The sequence below is a fragment of the Jaculus jaculus genome, chromosome 5 (genome assembly GCF_020740685.1).
Source record: "Jaculus jaculus isolate mJacJac1 chromosome 5, mJacJac1.mat.Y.cur, whole genome shotgun sequence".
NCBI classification, from domain to species: Eukaryota; Metazoa; Chordata; class Mammalia; order Rodentia; family Dipodidae; genus Jaculus; species Jaculus jaculus.
The window spans coordinates 38,740,721-38,754,810 of record NC_059106.1 but is presented as its reverse complement, the minus strand read 5'-3'; the positions used below and the strand labels follow the sequence as shown (position 1 = coordinate 38,754,810).

General features: G+C 50.5%; 1 protein-coding gene across 6 annotated transcripts in view; it reads right to left on the bottom strand.

Moving 5' to 3' along the window:
* The window catches only part of Prdm16 (PR/SET domain 16), a 338,568-nt gene that overhangs the window by 39,479 nt on the left and 284,999 nt on the right, over positions 1-14,090 (bottom strand). For 4 of the 6 annotated variants that reach the window (XM_045151134.1, XM_045151132.1, XM_045151130.1 and 1 more), the window contains exon 4: positions 8,600-8,737. In XM_045151134.1, coding sequence (XP_045007069.1) covers positions 8,600-8,737 — 138 coding nt within the window. The remainder of the gene's footprint in view (positions 1-8,599; positions 8,738-14,090) is intronic. The other 2 variants (XM_045151133.1, XM_045151131.1) reach the window with 1 other exon arrangement.

Here is a 14,090-nt window from a genome sequence, read left to right as displayed (position 1 = left end):
TCAGATCACGTGAGAGTCCCGAGGTCCTGTGACCACAGAGCTGAGAGCTTCTCCCAGTCTAAAGATCTGAAGGTGAGAATGCTTTTCCCAACCGCTCAGTACATGTCTGCTGTCAGTGGCTCTAAGAACACTGGCAGCAAGCAGATGGTGCTCAAAGTCAAGGCCTTATCTCCCCCCTCCCATCCCCCCCTCACCCCAGCTTCTCTCCCCCAACAGCAATGACTTCTATACAGCTTAGGCAAACTCTACCCCAAACGCAGATCCTTGGGATTAGAACTGTACTTGGCATGGCCCAAAAATATATTTTTTTTCTCTTCTTCTCTTGTCACTTCCCAGACACAAAGAGGTGGTTCTGTGTAGGTAGACAGATTTGGAGCCTTTTCACCCAAATGCAAAGACCTGTCTGAGGTCAAGTTTATGCCATCCAGCTTTTCATGAAAACGAGTATCACTCCTACGTTTTTAGGACAGAAATATTTTGCAATGGCTGCCAGCTTCTAGGCGCTTTCCCCTTAGAGTTCTGACATCTACCAAAGATACTGCTTTAGATTAAAAAAAAGGCCAAAGAACCAGTTTTCGTCCTTGTTTAAACTTAGCATTCCAGCATTTAAATAAATGAAAAGCTCCATGTAGAGAATACAGAGAGGAAGTGAGTCAAGCGCAGGTTCAAAGTCAGTGGACCGAAGCAGGTAGCAGCTACTGTCCCTCCTGGGAATGGATGGGAACCTTGGAAACCATCACGTGAACTTCTATATTTTCCTTCTTTTGTCTCAGTGCAAGAAAATTTAAAGAAATGTTGGAATAAACTAGGTGGAACAGCGTCCCCTATGCTCATGTTTTAAAAACTGTATAGGAAAGATCCATCTCTTTCCATGCTGGTCTTGGCGCTCTCTTGGCCCAGGCTGGCAAAGGCTTTGGTGCCTTTCTCTCACAAACACACATGTGGCAAATGGAATTTAAATTACTCTAAAATTGTTCTTTAAAATCAGGTTAACCTAGTAACTGGTCTGCTTCCCAGCTTTCTCATGGAGGGAACATCCATCTTAAATTATCCTGGGGGAATCCTCAAAGAGATTTACTGGCACTTTCTCTTGGCTTTGGGGACTTTGGAGATCTCACCCTGTATCCTAAGTACTTGCTGTCCTCAAATAGAGAGTTGTTTCCCTCTGGGAAAACGTTATGGACACCCAGAGCTCTGAGGCTGGCTGAGGGTTGAGCACTTAGTATTTAAAATGCAACTCTCAAACACAATCCATGATTCAGCTACCACAGCATCCACGGCTGCCTGCAGCTTGGACGGGGACTTGATCCTTCCTGTAGACACCTGCAGTAGGAGGTGGCGGAGCTTCCTCTGGCCCTTTCTGGTAGCTTGGTTTCTCAGAGCTGGGCAGGAGCACAGGGACGGGGCTCTTGGGCTCAGCACCCTAGACAGGCTCAAGGGCCCTGTGCAGTTCCTTCCTCAGGGCCAAGAAAAGAAATGGCTCATGGGAAACCCTAAGATTTGATATATTCCTTTCTTGCCATGCAAAGCTGAAGTGATTTCATTGGTGCTCGAGGCCTTAAAGTTTTGTCACTACTTTCCTACCAGCTCAAACATTAAAAAAATTCTAAATATTTATTCCTTCCTTAGTTGTATAGTTTAGATCAGGATTGTAAAAGTATAAATTATTAGTCCATAGTTAAATAATCAGCAACCTTACATGTTTTTTTTTTCCCAATAAAGTATTGCATTTAATTAATGAATATAAATTCTGGCCAATGGTCATTGCATTGTGACAGAATATTTGAATTCAAACTTCATTGGTCTCCAAATAGAGTAGTTTGATCCACAGAGGGTCCTGTGGCAGGGGACAGTTTTTCTGAATCCAAACAAATCTGATATATTTTTGGAAGTCTTCTCTAAACCGGTTAAGAAAGGCTTTGACAAATCCCTTAACTGCTACACTTTGCTTGCCTTCAAAAACAAAATTTTGTCTAATTATAAAACCTACCATTTCATCTGGCCACATTTAAAATTTATGACTTTTAATTTTAAAAATGATATGGCATCAAGACAAAATGAGTCAGAAGGGCCAGGAACCCAGTACTGGCAGGAAAGAGGGCATTCAGGTCCAGGTCAAGAAAAGAGAAAAAGAGACACCAGGCCTTACTGGGGCCCAACAGCACCAACAGTCCAACTAAGAATAGGGCCTGGTCTCATGGAAATCTGCCCCTGTTTGATCTCCCCTACAAATGCCTCCATGTCAAACGTTCAAGGTGGAAGGATTCCCTTATCTGCTGTGCTGTGGGAAGACCTGGCTCTAGCTTCATCACTGAGGCTGGGGCCTGGTGCACTGCCCTGGCCACTCTGCCTTGCCGTGGGATGGGTGTCCAAAGTCGGGGGGGTGGAGGGTTATCTAAGCAAAGAAACTTTGGGCGGCTTTTATGGAAGAGAGGTGCCATTGGGAGTCATAGAAGTGAGTGAGCTGGCCTCACCGCCTTACCGAGGACTGCTAGAGAGCTTTAGTCTCTCCTAACCCTCAGCCTGCTGGCCTGTCGACTTCCCACTGTTGGCATTCTTACCTCATTGAGGCCACATGATAAGAAGAAGAAAAAAGCCCCGCTGGGACTAGGCCTCGGCCCTCACTTCCCCAACCCTGCTTCTTCCTGTGGGCACTTAATTCCCAAACTCTTACTTTCTTTCTAAACCTTAAAACAAATCCATGAACAGACCCTAACTTTGTCTCGTAGCCATTTTGTTGATTTTTTTTGAGAGAGGAAAGAAAGGGAGAGAGAGAGAGAGAGAGAGAGAGAGAGAGAGAGAGAGAGAGAGAGAGAATGGGCTCACCACTGCAAATGAACTCTAGATGCATGCACTACCTTGTGCACCTGGTTTTATGTAGATACTGGGGAATTGAACCTGAATCCTTTGGCTTTGCTGGCAAGAGCCTTAAGTGCTAAGTCATCGATCTCTCCAGCCCTCCTAACCATTTTAAACTAACTCATTTGCTCATAGTTGCAGGAGAAAGAACCAGCCAGGGGTGGGTGTCCTGAATTTTCCAAAGAGAAAGAAGGGCTTTGATGGGTGGGGCTGGGAGGCGCCACGGCCTCAAGTGTCCAACGTGTGCTGAGATAGTTGTGGGCCCTTTGCCTCTGGCTCATGCTAGGTGGGAAAGTCAGCGGAGGACCCAGTGACAGCTGCTGATGACTTCTGGGTGTCCGGCTAGTCTCTAAGACTATGGTATGGCAACTTCCCAAATCCTAAAACAAAGTTCTCTTTCTCTACTATGTGCTGTGGACATTTTTTCCTACTAGATGGGCCACCCTAAAGATTCTTTTTTTCAGGAGCAGAACTGTTGGCTTTTAGAGAGCCTGGTACATCCATGGTCATGGGCTATCTGTGGCCTCTGCATAATACAGAAACCACAAGTCACCTTTTAGGTGACAGAGCCAGTTCTAGGAGGAAATTCATAGCTCACCACAATCTCCTGCTTCCTGGTTCCCCAGCTCAGAGCCCTGAAGAAGAGGTCCTGGTAGACATGAAGAATGGGACCAGTTTCTTTCATCATTCCCTTTGCATAAAGTCCCCCAGGGAAGAGGATTCTCAGAGTTATAGAATGCTAGAGGGAAATGTCATCTCTCAGATGGGACCTTGGAGACAGGGCCAGTGAGCACATCCTTGCAGTCCCATGATGCAGAATGACAGAAACCCATAGAGAAGATGGAGTCTGAGATGTGTAGAAGGCATGGAGTCTGGACAGGCCTGCCAGGGCCCTGTCCCCAACCCCCGGCCTCCCATCCAGCCACAGCTGAGGCATCAGGAGGTTGCAGCAGGTTGGGAGGTCTTGGGAAAATGTGCTGGATGAGTGCTGAGCTCTGTTGAGCCCCGTGCCCACTTCCCATGTCCGGTAAGTGAAAAAGGCTAGCTAGGGCTGGAGAGATGGATTAGCAGTTAAGCGCTTGCCTTGAAGCCTAAGGATCCCTGATTTGAGGCTCGATTCCCCAGGACGCACATTTAGCCAGATGCACAAAGAGGCGCATGCACCTGGAGTTCATTTGCAGTGGCTGGAGGCCCTGGTGTGCCCATTCTCTCTCTCTGCCTCTTTCTCTCTGTCTGTCACAAATAAATAAATAAAAATAAACAATTTTTTTTTTAAGTTAAAGGCTAGCTAGGAGCAAATCAGCAAGTAACTTATGTCTTCTGCCCTGAGGTAGGCCCAGGCATGCCAGGTGAGACTGAGGTGCAGGCATGTGGCCTGTGGGTTGAGTGGGCTCTAGGGAGGAAGTGAGGTGACTATGTAGGGTATTATCACTCCCAGAGCCTATCTGGGTCACAGCACCCTCAGCCGGCAAGGACCAGCACCATCCCCTGAGTGATGAGAGCCATGATTCCTCCAACCTTCCACCGTCCCCATACAGCAGTGTGGGGTCTCTTCCAAAGACACAGGACATCCAGGACATTGCAAGACTATACAAGTCCATGTTCTGAGTACCAGTCGTGGAGCTGCAAGCCTCAGTCTACAGCTGACCTGTGTCTTCACTTCAGAGCTGCCCCTTTCCTCTGTGTATTGGACAGTTCATCTCTTCTGGTGACTGTGGCTCCCACAGCTGTCTCTTCAGATTCTCGGATTCTCTTCTGCTCGTTTGAAAAGTGGGGCTGAGGCCACACGCTTTGAACCTTGAAATAAAGCTCACATCTTTCCGACTTGAATGTTCTCGGTACTGACTACCATGGGCAGCTCAGTGCTGTTAGCACAGCGCAGACATGTGGACGTGGCGGGTTCCTTCCCTTCTGGGTCTGCGCTTCAGGTGTGCTCGTGAGGTGTGTACTTTAGTGCACACTGTTCTCTTTAAGTGTTCTTCCACGTGTGAGAGTCAGATTGCTCACTCACGTATGTGTGTATTCTTTTGAGTGCACATTCGGCTGTGTGTCGGCATATATAATGTGCCCATGTGCCTATGGATGGTGGTGGCCATTACTGCCCACAGTTCTGGTAGAAACCCTCAGGTGCATGAACATCTGAGAAACCTCAGTGATGTCATGTGACAGTTGCTTCTCAAAGAGGAGCCTGTCCCTGAGAATCTTTTTAAAATTTTTTAATTCATTTTTATTTACTTGAGAGCGACAGAGAGAGAAAGAGTGAGAGAGAGAGAGAGAGAGAGAGAGAGAGAGAGAGAGAGAGAGAGAATGGGCGCGCCAGAGCTTCCAGCCACTGCAAACGAACTCCAGATGTGTGTGCCCCCTTGTGCATCTGGCTAACGTGAGTCCTGGGGAATTGAGCCTCGAACAGGGGTCCTTAGGCTTCACAGGTGAGCACTTAACTGCTAAGCCATCTCTCCAGCCCAAATCGTTTTTATTGTGAGGGTTTCTGGGGGTGTTTTAACCTTAGACTCACAGAGGCTCAAAGCAGCTGCTTTGTAGGAATGCCTTTCTCCATGGGAGGGCCTACAAGCAGAAGTGCTTCCTGTGGAGGCTGTGGCCTCATGTAGAGGGAGAGAGAGAGAGAGGGAGAGAAAGAGAGAGAGAGAGAGAGAGAGAGAGAGAGAGAAGATAAAAGAGGAAAAGAGAAGGAGGGAAGAGAGGAAAAGAGGAGGGAGAGAGGGAAAGAGGGAGAAAAGGAAGAGGGAGGAAGAATGAAGCATGGATAGAGGGAGAGAAAGAAAGTAGGAGGAGAAGGAGAGAGAGAGAAGGCGGGAAGAAAGAAGATTAGTAGAGAAGGGGAGGGGTTAGAGAGGAAGAGGGTAGGATGGAGAGAAGAAAGGAGAGAGGAAGAGAATAGCTATCCTTTTAGGAAATTAAAGTACCTTGAAATCTAGAATTCTCTTTGTGAAAGATATTTTTTCTAAGTATTCCATTTAGCTGGTAAATATTTATTGCAAGTCTGTGAGTGTCCCAGGTTTTGAGGGTTCTAGTCTCCTTAGTAGGGAGGGATCTCAACATGGAGTTGGGGGATTTCTGCTCTGGGCCCCATTGGGGTGGCATTTGCCTAAATCCCAAGTTCCTTAGAATGAGCAGCCATTTTTCCATGAATGGGCCTAAAACAGGGTGAGTTTGTCAGCTGAGGGCCAGTGGGAGAGAGCCACCCAGCAGGTAAAGAAGCATGAGGGAATTTGGCCTGACACCAGGTGGAGGAGAGACGGAGCCAGGTGTGTGAGAAAGGATCTCACTTCAGGGCAGCATGAGGGATACAGATGGCTTTGAACTAAGAGGATTCAGAGAGGGTTCAGGGTTGTGAACTATACCTGCTGGGACTAGGGTGTTCCTGCTGTCAGGGTCAGTTCCCTGTAAAGAAATCACTGCTGCCTGAATCCACGTGGAACTCAGACAAGCTTCCCTGAAGTGTGCAATAAAACAAAGATTTTTTTTTTTTAAGACGGGCTTCTCTTTGAGGGGACCATGCAACTGTGTCTTCTGCAGTTTGCCTCACAGCTTCCTACCACGTTGCTTCAGTTTAGCCTGAGTTTCAGTTGACATTTGCTTCCGGAGTAGCAACCTTCACGGCTGCTACCCATGTCTCTCAGAAGCCTGACCATGTAGGTACCTGTCACGACCCTTCTGCTTCCCAGCAGGCACCAGGCTGGCCCTTGGCAGACCCGTGCTCTGGAAGGGGACTCTGCCATGCTCTACATACCTTAGAGCTAGTTCTCTTCTGCTCCAATTTCTCTTTTACCTGGAAGCAGGATATTGGTAATGTTGATGGTTATTCTTTGCCTTTAGTTCAAGATTGCATTTTCTTTCAATCCATAAGCTTTTGTTCCTCCCTTTTCAATGACTTTGGCTCCAACTGAAGGGAAAACCATGATAGCCCTGGAGCCAGAGGCTGATCACAGCTCTGTCTAGAACCAGTGGATGCCCAGTGGCCAGTGAAGTCACTTCTTAGTCCAAGCTTAGCCCAAGGAGAGTGAGCACGTGAAGAATGGTGTCCGCTAACCCAGGGATCAGGAGCTTCTCAAGACTTCACTGGTGATTTTAAGTTCGAGGTAGGGTCTCACTCTAGCCCAGGCTGACCTGGAATTCACCATGTCATCTCAGGGTGGCCTCGAACTCATGGCAATCCTCCTATCTCTGCCTTCCAAGTGCTAGGCTTAAAGGCGTGTGCCACCACACCTGGCGATGTTATTATTATTTTTAATTTTTTGATTCATTTTTATTTATTTATTTATTTGAGAGTGACAGAGAAAGAAAGAGGCAGATATAGAGTGAGATTGAGAATGGGCGCGCCAGGGCTTCCAGCCACTGCAAACGAACTCCAGATGCATGCGCCCCCTTGTGCATCTGGCTAACCTGGGTCCTGGGGAATCGAGCCTCGAACCGGGGTCCTTAGGCTTCACAGCCATGTGCTTAACTGCTAAGCCATCTCTCCAGCCCTTATTAATATTTTTTTAAGAGTCAAGAGCCTTGAACCACTCTGAACAGCTTGCACAGGCTATGTGAGAACACAGCCTTCAGTACATGGGCTTCATGAATGCTTCACAGCAAAGGAATCCTTCTGGCAAATGAAACCTCCTCACAGGCAGCCCCAGGACACAGGAAGAAGAAGCTGCCTGCTGGAGGGGCTGGGGCAGCAGCAAGAGGGCCCCGTGCTTGGGGAAGGCGGCCTGAAGACCGTCCTTGCAGTGTGGCTGAAATATGGTCAGAGTGCAGGGCCACCTGCAAATGTGTTGTTCCAGAGAGGGACCAACCCCAGGTCATGGGGCTTCATGCTTGTCTTCTTTCTTGATGGGCTTGTGGTCCTGAGGCTGGTGGCGACAAGCCATGGAGTTTGAGAATCCACTGAGCTTCTGGGAGTCCTTGTCCTGAGAGGCTGAGCTCAGAATTAGAGGGGTTCTTCAGTCTTTAAGGGGCCTGAGCCTGAGTCTGGGACCGCCGAGTCAGGACGATTATTAGCTCCTTCCTGCGGAGCAGGGACACCATGCAAAGCAAGGCCATTTCTTCTTCAGGGAGCTCAGGCTGTGACTGTGACTTGGGGATGCTGGGAAGGGGGAGCCTCAGCCTGGCCTCGGAGCCACCTGTGCAGCCTTTGACTGGCCAAGGCTGACCTTTCTGGAGACACTGGCTGACCAGGGCTATTCAGGCAGACGTCTTCCTATTGGTTCCTATTCTCCTCCCATGCTTCTCTCTCTCTCTTTCTGGTTTTTCGAGGTAGAGTCTCACTCTTGTCCAGGCTGACCTAGAATTCACTATGTAGTCCTAGAGTGGCCTCAAACTCACAATATTCCTACCTCTGCCTCCCAAGTGCTGGGATTAAAGGTGTGCACCACCATGCCCAGCTCTCCCATGTCTCTTGACATTTGCAGGGAATGTGGACCCTGCGGCTTGGAGTCGTGTCTGCTCTAGCTGGTCTCTCAAAACCTCAACTTTCTGCTCTCCAGTGCTATTCGGGAGGCCTTGGACAAAGCCTGCCGAAGAAAGCTCTAACAGGGCAACTAAGATACTCAGGAAGCCTGAGCTGGGCAGGTCTCAAGTGGCCACTCTCAAGGCACACAGAGCTTGGCAGATGATGACCCATGACCCTGATAGAGGCTCAAGTGCCCCTCACCTCAGCACCCATCCACCTTGCCATTGCATCCCTGAGGACAGCTCCAAGGGACAGAAGTCCAACAGACAAGTTCTGACCTACCTGCTCATTGATCTGACACATGGTAAGGTTTTGGTCATCACAGGAACATGCCACACGTATATACTTGAGCCAGCCACCAGCCCCAGCCTGATTGGCATCCGCACAGAACTTTTCGCTGTCCAGGTTTTCAGAGATCTGCTGAAGAAGAAGAAAGCCAAGGTCAGAGGTGCCCTGTGGGCAGCATGATGTCGCGCTGGCTTCAGAGGCTCAGAAAGGATGGTAATTGGCACTCAAACCTCAGCCAGCCCCAGCGATCAGCAAGGCCTTGACCTCCCAGTCCTCTAGTGCCCAGGAGCCTCTTGGATCCCAGTGGAGAGGGAGAGGGTGGCCTTTTCTGCCCTCACCAAGCAGATCACTGTCCTGGCCTGGCATTAACCAATCTCTAGTGCTGCCGAACTTCCCCAGCAGGCTGTTTCAGGTGTGAGGAAGCTAAGGACATTGGAGGTGTTAGGCTAGAAAAGGTGTGAATGTCAAGGTGTCACTAAGGTGTATAACTGCAGTCAAGTCTGTGTGTGTGTGTGTGTGCGCATGCATGCCCAAGCGCATGTTGATATGTGCCAAAGTATGTCAACATGTGCCTGTGTGTGCATGTTCATACCAGCCTTTACCTCGTCAGAAAACCATTTTGTTTTCTTAAAACTGGACTTTCATTCGGCACCAACTGGCATGCAAATGCCCTGCTTTTCTCACCACCATGCCATGCATGGGCAAACCCAGTGCTGGCTTGCTTTGTTGTTCCTGTTGTCTGCTGAACTCTGCCTCTGAGGCTTGTTTATTTCTGATCTGTTCCTTCCCTCTCCCGAGAGCTGTCTGCAAGCAGATCTGGCTGCTGGACCCCAGGCTGGCCGCTGCAGGCGCAGTCCAGTCTGCTCTGCTCAGCACCCAAGGCAGCATCTAACCCAGAGCTTTAGAAGCCTGTGGCATCTGGGGTGGCTAATTGGGCACACAAAGGGCAAGACAGCAGGAGACAGGTTTGTGGGCAGGGGCTAAGGCCACTACCATATTGATGTCCTAAAGTGGACAGGTCAGGACCAAGTGAGCACATGTCTCCTGGGGCAGATGTGTCTAGTGGGCAGGTGTGTTCTGGAACAGGTGTGTCTGGTGGACAGGTGTGTTCTGGAATAGGTGTGTCTGCTGGACAGGTGTGTCTTGTAGTAAGTGTGTCTTAGATGGGCTTGTGTCTCCTGGGGCAGCTGTGTTTAGGTGGACAGATGTGTCCTTGTTCTGTGTGTCCACATGAACAGATGTGCCTTGATACAGAGGTGGGCAGGTATGTTCAGGTATGGCAGGTGGACAGGGAGGTCCATGAGGGTAGGAGTGTCCAGGAAGGCAGGAGTATTGGGGCCTCCAAGACCCAGTGAAGGCAAGGCAGGAAGGCAGGTTCTGTCCAGGTAGAAACAGTAGGACTACAGAAAGCACCAACGGGCTTCCATTCCCTGGGTCCCCCTGAGTGCTGTTACAGACCAGAAGGCTTGGCAAGAACCTGTCCATCAGGGTCTGGAATCTGCCCAGTTCTGACCAGAGTCAGTGGCTATAGCAGATGCCCCCAGTTATGCAGAATAACTCGGGCCCTCCTGGCCTCAGAGCCAAGCAGGAAACAGACTTGTGGAGGAGAAGGGGGTTGCTTGGGGTGCATGGGACCTGCTGTTGAGTCTGTCGGGGCACCACACCCTGTCTGCTTTGAAACCACGACCCTTCTGGAGCCTGCGAGGGCCATTGTGGCAGCCTTCACTTCAGGTGACAAGCCTCTGAATGAGGCCTGGCTTTGCTGGTCACCAGGAGGCCAAACTGGAGAGGAGCCCTGGGACCGCTGCACTGAGAAGTCTCTACTGTGAAGGTGTAGGAGTGGTGCCAGGCAGGGTGGGCTGGGGGGACCCAGATTTGCCCACACTGTCCAGGCCTCAGCTGCTAGGGTGCAGACCCTGGGAAGCCACAGGCCTCAGCACCGATGAGTGTACATTCCCTCGCACAGCCCCCGGCCCTGCTACCCTGCATTCCATCACTTAGCATATGCTTTCCTGGATCCTTGTCCACTCAGGCCAGACATTAGAATTTTTTTTTAATGAATTTGTATTCATTGTTTATTTCTTCCCACATTTTCTCATTCACTTTTTAAAATTTTTTTATTTTTATTTGAGAGCGACAGACACAGAAAGAAAGACAGATAGAGGGAGAGAGAGAGAATGGGCGCGCCAGGGCTTCCAGCATCTGCAAACAAACTCCAGACGCGTGCGCCCCCTTCTGCATCTGGCTAACGTGGGACCTGGGGAACCGAGCCTCGAACCGGGGTCCTTAGGCTTCACAGGCAAGTGCTTAACCGCTAAGCCATCTCTCCAGCCCGACATTAGAATTTTTTTTTTCCAAAAGTTCAATGTTGGTGCAAAGCAATGGACAAATATGGGCCAAATGCCTTGTAGACGTCTGTGTTTTCTACTCCCGCTCCCCAGCCATTCTGACAAAAAGCTGCGTCCCCCCACCAGCACACAGACGGGGAGCAGATCTTTGGTCTCTCTCTTTCGGCTTGCTCTTTCTTTCAGACACCTGCCAGTAACCCCCAGTTTCCTGACAAAAGTGGTCAGTGAGGGGCTGAAGGTGTTGGGCAGGGGGAGCCTTAGGGCTGAGGACATGTCTCCGGGGTCCTGGGCTCTGGTCACACACTGCTGTGCCTGCCCCCCTGGGCCTGCGCAGCACACTCCTAGTAGTCAGTGGACTCTCTCACAGTTCCTGTTACCCACAGAGCAGGAGTGGCAGAAACGGGTTGCTGGCTACATCAAGCAGGGACTTACATGGCGCGATGGAGTCCTGCAGCCACATGTCCTCATGCTCCCTCTTTGCACAGAGTTTACCAAGAGGCCCGAGTGCTCTCGGCTGGCTGTGACTTGGAGCATTCCCAGACTGGCCCGAGGAGGGTGGAAGGCCAGGGGCAGGGTGAGCAGAGGGCAGCCCTAAATACAGCCTTCTAGTTCGGATCCCAACTTGGCCATCAAAGTGAAGTACTCAGGCTGGGGAGATGGCTCAGTAGTTAAAGGTGCCTGCTTGCAAAGCCTGCCAGCCTAGGTGCCCATATAAAGCCAGATGCACAAAGTGGCCCATGTGTCCGAAGTTCGTTGGCAATGACAAGAGGCCCTGGTGTGCCCATGTTCTTCTCTCCCTTCCCCCACTCTCTCAAAGAATTTCATTTTAAAAAGTATCAAGGTTACTACACTGTTGTGAAGTTAGAGCACATGCCTACCTCTGAGTGGAATTTGTTGGGTTCTAGGTGTTTCTGTGGAAAATAAAAACTGGTTTTGAGAGAAGTAGCCAGGGGTAAGAGTGTTGAGGCCACAAGCCATGGGCGGCTAAGTACATGGTCCTGGAAATATGGAGATGACAGGTACCAAGAATGTGATGCCAGAGGTAACAGTGTCTGCCAGTCTTTCCAATTTGGGAGCCAGACCAGTGCTCAGGTTCAAGCTTTGGCATAGAGTTGTGTAACTGACACTTTCAGGGGTGTCTGGGATCCCTATAGGAGGCCAGAGGATGAGGTCTCACACGCTCAGCTCTGTCCATACATGAGACGTGAATGAGGAAGGCACAAGGACAGAAAGGAGGTGATGTCCACTGAGCTGGTTTGACCCAGAGGCTGCTATGGCTACAGGACTGAATACTGCCCAGATCTGGAGTCCATCTTCATGCGTAGTCATCACCCAGAAGCCTGGCTTTGGGGCTGTTGTGAAAGCCTGTGGAATCTGCTGGGCGCCCTGCTTGCCCCCACTTGGCCTCCCAGCCCCCAGGTCCCCTGCCAGCCTCCCTAGCTCATCAATCACCCCGTCAGAAATGCTGAGTTATGAAGCGAAGGGATGGAAACATTCTCTTAAGCTTGACAATTTTTTTTGCACATCATTTGAGGTTTCCTGCGCTTCTAATTTGTGGCTCTCTGCTGGGCTGGTTCTTTCACATTTAATGGGCACGGCCAGCAGCTGGACCTGTCCGGGATGTGTGTGCAGGCGGGAATGTGGAGGCATCTGTCATCAGCTCGCCTAATGGATTCCCAGCCTGCAGGAGGAAGTGAGGTTCTGAGAGTTGCCCTCTTGGCCTGTGCCCTGCGGCTGCGGCATGGCTCTCTAGAAGCCCACAGCACACGGGGTGTTTGCCTGACAGCTCAGGGCTGGCGGGTGCAACTTGAGAGTCCGCTTCTTATCCCACCCCTCTTTTAAGGACCCATGAGCTGACTCAGAGCAAGAGGCTGGAACGTGAAGCTGAGTGGATCCCTTGTACATGCCCACATACACACCTGCACACACTTATGGGCAAACACTGGCACAAACACACATGTGCATACACAGAGGCACATACATGAGCATTCACATGCATAGGCACAAGTGCATTCGGACACATGCAGGCACAAGCATGTGTGGCGCGTGCACGCATACACACACACACACACACACACACACACACACACACAGAGGTTATGATTTACAGCAGCCACAGTAGCTAAAACAGAAAGTCCATTCTTGTGATGGAAACAGGAGGGTAGGCCTCTGGAAACACCTCTGTGCTGTGGACACAGAGCCTGGATGAGTTCATAAATCCAGTCCTGACACTCATTATAGGCTTGGTGGTGACATGACCAAGTGCTAAGCAGAAACACTGCCGGCAGGATGGGGGTCGCGTTGGTGCCAGCAGACAGGAGCCTGGCTGCTGGGTCAGTGGGCCTGGGGCCCATCTGCTCAGGCTGAGAAGAGAGGGACTGACGGATACCGCGGAAAGGGAGGAAGAAGGTGACCAAATGCATTTTCTGGGACTCAATCCTGGAAGTGTTCAAATTCTGCTGACCTTGGTCTCCTCCGGCTACTTGCCAGCGCAATGGTATGTGTTACGGAGATAATTGTCCAGGGTCCTAGGGTGTCAGAGGGACCCCAGAGCATGGCCCAGGCCTTAGATGCTGAAAGGGACGCTTGTTGCTTGGCCAGGGGCTCAGATGACAGGTGCTGGGGATGCCCCAATTCCACGCCTGGAGGACTTGGCTCCTATGTCAGTCATAGGCAGATCCTCTGGGCTCAGAGCCAGACCAGAAACACACATGTCAGAAAAAGTCACTGAATTTCATGCTTTATGGCATTTGGGACCCACACATGCCTTTGAAGATCTGAAGAAAGCCAGAGACCAGAAGTTACTCAGACAGCCAAATGCTGTGTGAACACCCGGGGTTCCTGACATTCTCCCTCCCGATTCGCAGACGCTGGCTGGGATGTGTGCAAACACTCTAGCTCACAGATCATCTCTCCCGTGTCCTCAGACACCCTGTGCCATGGAGTTCCCAGGGTACTCGCCTTGTGCACCTCGCCCAGCGCCACTTACTGAGCCCTGCACCCTGCTGCTGGCTGCTCTTTGTTCTTTCCCTGCGCATCCCTGAGCCCTCCAACTCAGCTCGCCGCTCCGCTCCAACTTTACCTTTCCTCTTTCCTTCTTGAGCCAGGTCCTCACGTGGGAGTGGGCTGACCTTCCC